The sequence below is a fragment of the Dipodomys merriami genome, unplaced genomic scaffold (genome assembly GCF_024711535.1).
Source record: "Dipodomys merriami isolate MVZ:Mamm:240054 unplaced genomic scaffold, mDipMer1.0.p SCAF_78, whole genome shotgun sequence".
Classification (NCBI taxonomy): Eukaryota; Metazoa; Chordata; class Mammalia; order Rodentia; family Heteromyidae; genus Dipodomys; species Dipodomys merriami.
The window spans coordinates 247695-256109 of NW_027206379.1; the positions used below are offsets into that span (position 1 = coordinate 247695).

Below are 8415 nucleotides of genomic sequence, written 5' to 3' on the forward strand. Positions count from 1 at the left end.
CAGGCGTGTCCAGGCAAAAGGTTCTCTCTCTCCCAAGCCTTCAAAGCCAACCTAAGTTTGTAAGACTTAATTTAACCGAGGCGCCTTCAAGGCGGGGTTCGTTACCGTGGTAGTCACGGAACATGCTTGTTCCCCGCCCGCAGGGCCAGGAGCCCGGCCAAGGGCGCCCAGCGGATTCTGAAGAATTCGGTCTTCGCCCGCCTCTCCTCCGGCACGTCTAGAGCCCAGTGTTTTGACTCCCGCGATCACAGCTGGAATCTGCACGGTCCTCACCGACGGCCCCCGGACGACTCCGGGCCCGCACCTGGGAGAGAGGATGGGGGGAGCAGGATGGAGCTCCGGGAGCTCGCATCCGCCAGACCCTGGCGTCGCGCATCTGCAGCCTGGGCGGTGCCCGGGTGGGCGGGGCGGTGGGCGGGGACGTATGTAGGAGCCCTGCCATTGGCTCAGCCTTCCGGGGGCGGGGCCTCGGGGCCTGGGTCCGCACGGTAAGTGCACTGGCCGGGTCAGGACCCGTCGCCGCGCAGTCCAGCTCTGCAGCTTCTGCCACCCGCGGATTCGCCGCCACCTGAGCGTCTCACGGTGAGTCTGCGGCGCCGCGGGGACCTCTGAGAGGCCCATCCTGGTAGCGCCCTGTTCCAGCTCGTGCCGCCCCCCATCCCGCCCGGCCTCGCCTCCTCGCCGGTCCTTTCCCGCGCGCCTCGGCCCCCGTGGTGTCTCCCGCCCGGGTTTCCCGGTCCCGGCAGCCCCGCTTGTGACCCCCCCCACGTTCCTCGGGGCGCTGCGCTTCCCGACCCCGGGCTTCTCCGTGCCCCCTCTATTATGTGCGGGAGCCCGTGCTGCGCCCCTGGGAGCGGGGGGCGTCCTCCGGCCGCCTAGGGTCCCACCGGGGCCGAGGGCCGTATTTTTAGCCGCCGGTGAGGTGTCCTCCTATCTTTAGCTGCGGCCGCCGTGTCCTGAAAGGGATCTGGACGGGGCTGGGCTGCTCCGGGGCCGGGGGCGGGGAGCGGTCAGCGCCGGAACCCGAGCCGGGGCCGAGGCGGACCCGCGGGAGGGGCGGGACCCGCACGCCTCAGCCCTGGCGCGGCGCCGAGCGGACGCTCGGACATCGCCCAGGCCGGGGAGCTCGGGGGACGGGGCGGGGGACGGGGGGGCGCAGGCTCCCCGATGACCCTGCTCCTCCTCCGATCGTCTGATTGTGAGACAAAGAGAAAAAGATCCCGTGGACAGCCCGCGTGTAGCTCTGGAACACGCCGCGCCGCGGAGGGCTTCAGCCTGGAGCCGGAGACGCGCCGGGGCCCGGGGGGAGCGCGGGACGCGGGGGGCACAGCGGGGACGCGCGCGGCACCTAGCGGCTGCAGAGCCGGGCGCAGGGCTGCACCCGGGCCGGCCGGGGGGATGGCTGTGTCCGGGCAGGCAAGGGAAGCGGACACCTGGAGCGGTGTGTGTGTGTGTGTGTGTGTGTGTGTGTGTGTGTGTGTGTGTGTGTGTGTGTGTGTGTGTGTGTGTGTGTGTGTGTGTGTGTGTGTGTGTGTGTGTGTGTGTGTGACTTGAGGATGATTTTTTTGAGTATCCATCTAACTAGATTGTGATTTCTGACCCCACCTGGTGTGCATTGACCTCTCACTGGCAATAAACCTGGGTGTTTCATTGTCAACCCATCTTACAGATTGAGAAGGTGAGGTCCAGAGACCAGAGGTGTTTCACCCAAGGTCACAGCCTCAGATAGTGCAGGATTCAAAGCTTGGCTCTTATTTTTGTATGCATGTATGTATGTGTGGGTACTGGAATTTGAACTCAGGACCTTGCCCTCGCTGGGCTTTTTCCCTTTCAGCTGAAGATCTACCACTTAAATCACACCCACAGTTCTGGCTTGTTGCTGGTTGGTTGGAGATAAGAGTTTCTTGAGCTTGTCCACCAGGGCTGACTTCCATCTGGGATCCTCAGATCCCAGTCTCCTGAGTAGCCAGGATTATAGGCTTGAGCCACTGGTGCCAGGCACAGCCTGTTTGCAAACTCAGGGGGCTTCTCTTTGGCTGTCCTTAGTGAGGGGTGGCCTAGTTTTCCAGGTGATGGGAAGGGCTCTCCTCTAAAAAGTTATCTCTCAAAGGAAGGCCCAGGGCTCTGTCCAGAGCGCCTAAGAAGCTCCGCCCACTACTTCCCACACTCCTCAGCCTTGTCCTAACTAGAGCTCATTCTCTTATCTCTGGACACTTGCAAGTTGAGGGGAGGAGCAACAAAGGGGTTCAACTAAAAGGATGAGGATAGTTTCTCTCCCATTTCCCAACCAGATCACACATTGTGTGGCCCCCGTGCCCTGGAGGTACATGGACCAGGCTGCATGATCACACAGCCCTTGCTAGCTCCATGAACTTGGCAATATTCCCGAACATCTCTGAGGTCCAGGGCAGTTATGACACGCTCTGCAATGTGGCTGTGAGCATTAGCATGAGAAAATGCAGCGTCCCACGGCTGCCAAATCGGAATTCTTGGGGCTTGTTGGTTGTAATTCCCAGCTGTCCCCTGGGTGGTTGATGCTGACCCCACCCTTCCCCTTAGCCCCGGCTCTCCCCACATCTGGAATTGGGTGGGTACATCTGGCTCTGAGGGAGACAGCTGTCAGGGACGCCCGGTTTGCTATGGAAACACTCAAGCTGTCTTGGCACTCTAGTCTAGAGAGGCGGGGATGAGTGAGGACCTGGCCCAGACTCTGGGCAAATCCACCCAGGCAGCCTCTGACTCTCCATGAGTGAAAGGAAGCTACCCTAGGGCTTTTTCCCAGCAAGCGACAGATTGGACAGTGTCAGCACGCCTCTGGGGCCTGGCAGGTGGCTACAGGATGAACAAGAAACAGAGTGCCAAGACCTCAGGGTGCTCACAGCCTTCCCTCCCTGAAGCGCCTCCAGGCTCAGCTGGGTCCTCCAGAGAGTCAGTCCTTTGTGTCTTGAGCTGCAGGTGCTGGGGGGAGCAGAGTGTCTGGGCAGTGGCTCAGCATGACTGGCCTGAGGTGGGGTTTCCTGAGCGAAAGCCTGTACTTGGGGGGAGTGGAGGGGAAGTTAGGATTCTGCCACTCCTGTATCTTCCTTCCTCCTTCCTGCCCTGCTCGCTCATGCTCCGCCTGCCTAGGATAGAGATTAAGGCAGAGAAATTGGCGGATGGCTCCTGTGCAGGTCTGGAGAGTCTTGACATGGGGACAGTGGAGGAAGTGGGCTCATCTGGCTTGCATCTTCAACCCAAGCCTTATCTCCCGAGTGCAGCATATAGGTTTCTCTTTGCTTCTCCTGATGCTTCTCCTTCTCTGCTCTCATGTGTCCGTGTGGGGCCAGTTAGGCCTGATATGCATTTCCCCTCCCCAGAGACCAGAGGGCTATTTTCTCTTTCCTTTCTTATTTACAACTATGACATTTTTTTTGTCGGTTGTGGGGCTTGAACTCTGGGCCTGGACACTGTCCCTCAGCTCTTCAGCTCAAGGCCAGCACTCTACCACTTGAGCCACAGCGCCATTTCCAGTTTTCTGAATGGTTTATTGGAGATAAGAGTCTCAAAGACTTTCCTACCTGGGCTGGCTTTGAACCTCGACCCTCAGATCTCAAGCCTCCTGAGTAGTTAGGATTACAGGTATGAACTACCGGCACCCGGCTAGCTTTTTTTTTCTGACTACATAAACATGCACATATAAATATTACATGGTTATCATTAAGAAGTCGATGGCAGAGGACAGTGCTAGAAAGCTTGTCTGGTGTGCAGGGGGTCCTGGGTTCAATCCCTAAGACCTCAAAAACACCCAAAAAGTTGAGGTTATGAACGTCTAAACAAAAGAAAAGATTTGCACTCTTCACTCTACCTTCCCTTTCGATGCTGGGGCAAGGGGGAGGGACAGAGACAGAATTAGACTCAGCTACTGCCCATAAGTTCTTCACCTCTGGGAGGAGAAAAGGGAAAGTCCTAGGAGGTGATCTCACCCCGTGCAAGATGCCACCCATTCAGGCCTATTGGCCGAACACCTTTCTGCACCCTCAGCCTATGCCAGGCTTGGCCTGGGTGGGAGACAGTTTCCTCTGTCCTCAGCTGAGAAGGAAATTGAGATCAGAGGTGAAGACCCCCCCACCCCACCCGACACAATGTAATCATGTCAGAAGCAACCAGTGTGCAGCACAGGTCAGGCTAGGGAGTGAGTATTTGAATGAGGATGATGAGTGGAGCCAGGAACCAAGAGCAAGAGACTTCTGGCCTGTTACTCTGATTCCATGTCTCCATTCCCCTCCTATAAAGTGAAGGGGCTGGGCACTGGTGGCTCACCCCTGTAATCCTAACTACTTAGGAGGCTGAGGATCACCGTTCAAAGCCAACCCGGGCAAGAAAGTCAGTGAGACTCATATCTCCAATAAACCACCAGAAAAAAGGAAGTAGTGCTGTGGCTCAAGTGGTAGAGCGCTAGCCTTGAGCTGAAGAGTTGAGGGACAGTGCCCAGGCTCAGAGTTCAAGCCCCACAAAGGACAAGAGAAAAAAAAAGTGAAGGGCTTGGCACTTGTAGTCTACTCTGTAAGACCTTGCTGATCCATGATGACATGCTTCTGAGTTGGGCATGGTGGTTCACACTTGCAGTCTCAGATATCTAGAGTCAGAGGTAGGTGGATCTCAAGCCCAAGACAAGTCTGGGCAAAGTTAGCAAGACTCTGTCTCAAAAATACACACAAGGAGCCGGGCGCTGGTGGCTCACGCCTGTAATCCTAGCTACTCAGGAGGCTGAGATCTGAGGATCGCGGTTCAAAGCCAGCCCGGGCAGGAGAGACCGTGAGACTCCTATCTCCAATAAACCACCAGAAAACCGGAAGTGGCGCTGTAGCTCAAGTGGTAGAGCGCTCGCCTTGAGCTGAAGAGCTGAGGGATAGCACCCAGGCCCAGAGTTCAAGCCCCACGACCGACAAAAAAAAAAAAAAAAAAAAAAATACACACAAGGACTTGGGGGCATGGTTCAGTGGTTGAGGGCTTGGGTTCAGTCCCTATATTAAATATATGTGTGTGTGTGTGTGTGTGTGTGTGTGTGTGTGTGTGTGTGTGTGTGTGTGTGTGTGTGTGTGTGTGTGTGTGTGTGTGTGTGTGTGTGTGTGTGTACATATATGGAGACAGACTGGACATGCTTCTAGCAATCTCTTCTCAATAACAGTGGCCACAGCTGGGTTTCAGGAGTGATGCATAGGGACCAGAAACAAGATGACAGCTTCTGGCTTTGGTCCTCCTGTCCCTAACTTGTTATGTCCCCTTCGTGTTTCAGCCCCTCAGTTCTGGATCAGGAGAGAATCTTGGAGACAAGACCAAGTGCATCGCTTCAGACAAGATCTCCACGTTCAGGCCTCCTATTTCCAGAGAATTGTCAACCCTTGGGAGGAGAAATTGACTTTTGTCACTCAACCCCTCTCCTCCACCCCGCAACCTCGCTGGCCTTTCATCTTCTTTTTTGTAATTCCTTGGGTCACCTTTGGTGAACATCCCACACCCCAGGCTTTAGCCCTCTGGCCAGTGTTGGTGTCTGAACAACCGTCCTCTGGAGCCATTGCTGGGCCGTGGGCTGCGCAGCCAGGCCTGAGTGCTAAAGTGGCCATGTCCACCAAGGTCCCCATCTATCTGAAGCGCAGCAGTCGCAAGGGCAAGAAGGAGAAGCTGCGGGACCTGCTGTCCTCCGACATGATCAGCCCGCCGCTCGGGGACTTCCGCCACACCATCCATATTGGCAGTGGTGGCGGCGATGACATGTTTGGGGACATCTCCTTCTTGCAAGGCAAGTTCCATCTTCTGCCAGGAACAGCGGTGGAGGAGTCGGAGGAGGATGGCAGCTTCGACCTCCCTTTCCAGTTCACCCGCACGGCCACGCTGTGTGGGAGGGAGCACCCTGACGGGCCATCGCCGCTGCTCAAGAACGCCATCTCCCTCCCGGTCATTGGCGGGCCCCAGGCCCTCACGCTGCCCACAGCCCAGGCACCGCCCAAGCCCCCTCGCCTGCACCTGGAGACGCCTCAGTCTTCCCCACAGGAGGCAGGAAGTGTGGACATCTGGAGGATTCCGGAGGCTAGCTCTCCCCACAATGGGCTCACCCCGGAGTCGGGGGCCGAGGAGCCCTTCCTGTCTCAGGCCAGCTCCCTGCTGTCCTTGCACGTGGACCTGGGGCCCTCTATCTTGGATGATGTCCTTCAGATCATGGATCAGGAACTGGACCATGTGCAGATTCCCACATAGGACAGTAGGCGGAGCAGGCAAGGGTACCCAGGCTGGGATGACATCTGGAGACAGGGGGTAGACCCGGCCCTGGCCTAGCAGTGAGGATCCCAGGTCCCATCTGTGAGCATTGGCCAGTGATTCTCATTTTGAGCAATTTCCCTCCCTTCTTTTCCCCACGGGCACACTGGGTCTCCACACTCTTCCTGATCAATCCACCAAGGACACATGTAAATGTTGGTCCACAGTGCCCTGAGCATCTCGGGCCAGCGGGCCCCGCCCTTCCTACGAGTCCCTGGGGGAAAAGCTCTGCTGAAATGGAACTCTGCCTTGAACCACGCATGGGGCTGATTGAAGGGTAGGCATTTCCCATTCTCTGGCTTTGTTTTCCAGACTGGGAGCATGGCCTCAGCGACACATCTGTCCTGCGTCATGCTCTGCCCCATCCCTTCTTTACATGACCAGGGGATTCTGGTTGCAATAAAACATGGTTGCTGCTGCTGCTGTGGTGGCTGAGGACCCTGTGCCTTTGTCCCAGGTTTCTTTCCCAAAGGTCAGTCAGTCTCCATGAGCCAGAGATACCTGAGAGGGAGACTTTTTCTGTAGGGCTTGGTGAGGGGAAGGCCTTGTTCTCAGCAGGGCTGAACTTGTTTGTCAGCCCATGGTGAGAAATAAAATGTCAATCCTGGATTATTTGGACATGGATTCCGGTGTGCAACAAGAAGTGGCTGAACTAATGTCCCAAATCTGCTCAGGTGACTGGGCTTTATGAGGGGAAATCCAAGAGTAAAAGAGCAACCACAGGCCATGCATAGGGGACCAACAGCGTCTCCGGCTTCAGAGGACCGAGGGAGGGAGCACTCAGGAAGAAAGATGAGTATGGATCAGTGGGCTGCCCCCTGGGTGCTGTTTAGTGAGCATCTACAGTCTCCTCAGTGTGTGGCTCCAGGGGACAGAAGGCATAGGTGGCCTATGCTCCCTTGGAGCTGACAGGGTGGTGGGGTCTTAACTGGGGTATTAACTGGGAACAAGTAAGAGCAATCTCTAACATGACAAATGCTAGGGAGGAAAAGTGACTAGGAACAAATGCCTGAGGCAGAGTTGCCCCCACATGGGCCTGTACTCAATGGGGTGGCAGATGTGAGTCTGAGCCAGACCTGAGCTCACAGGCCTGTGCTCAATGCAGAAGTCAAGGAACTGACTGAATGGCAGAGGAGCCATCACAGGGCAGATGAAATCGACCTCTGAGCTATACCCAGCCATGTGAGACTCACTTGCCCATCGCTAACCTACCTTGCAGGATGATTGAAAAAAAAATTAGGGACAACTTGGATTCATGTCTGCATGGAAGACTGAAAAATGATTATGCTGGGTGCTGGTAGCTTGCGTCTGTAGTCCTAGCTACTCAGGAGGCTGAGATCTGATTATGGTTCAAAACCAGCCCAGGCAGGAAAACTTATGAGAATCTTAACTCCAATAAACTACTCTAAAAAGGCTAGAAGTGGAGCTCTGGCTCGTGGTCGAGCTAACCCTAAGCAAAAGAAATTCAGAGATAGGGCTGGGAAGGTGACTCAGTAGAGTGCTTGCCTGCATGCATGAGGCCCTGGGTTTGATTCCTCAGTATCACATAAGCAGAAAAAGTTGGAAGTGGCGCTGTGGTTCAAGTGATAGAGCGCTAGCCTTGAGCTGAAGAGCTGAGGGACAGCGCCCAGGCCCAGAGTTCAGGCCCCATGACCAACCAAAAAAAAAAAAAAAGAAAGAAATTCAGAGATAGTTCCCATCTCAGTTCAAGTGCAAGGGTCAGAAAACAAACAAAACCCATTGTGATTTGTAACAAAATAACTCAGGCCAGGCCCTGCTGGTATACACCTGTTATTCTAGCTACACAGGAGGATATGATCTGAGGATCACGGTTTAAAACTAGCCTGGGCAGGAAAGTCTGTAAGACTTTTTTTTTTTTTGTCGGTCGTGGGGCTTGAGCTCTAGGCCTGGGCGCTGTCCCTGAGCTCTTCAGCTCAAGGCTAGCGCTCTAGCACTTGAGCCACAGCACCACTTCCAGCTTTTTTTGTTTATGTGGTGCTGAGGAATCGAACCCAGGGCCTCAGGCATGCAAGGCAAGCACTCTATCGCTGAGCCACCTTCCCAGCCCATGTAAGACTCTTATCTTCAGTTAGCCACCAGAAAATCAGAGGTGGAGCTGTG

General features: G+C 55.6%; 1 protein-coding gene across 1 annotated transcript; it reads left to right on the plus strand.

The window, feature by feature from the left end:
• Positions 1-468: 468 nt before the first annotated feature.
• LOC138818611 (cdc42 effector protein 2) lies at positions 469-6737 on the plus strand. The gene is made up of 2 exons (XM_070009580.1): positions 469-582; positions 5276-6737. The coding sequence occupies exon 2, from the start codon at positions 5602-5604 to the stop codon at positions 6232-6234; it is 633 nt and encodes a 210-aa protein (XP_069865681.1). The 5' UTR covers positions 469-582; positions 5276-5601; the 3' UTR covers positions 6235-6737.
• The last annotated feature ends 1678 nt before the right edge of the window (positions 6738-8415 follow it).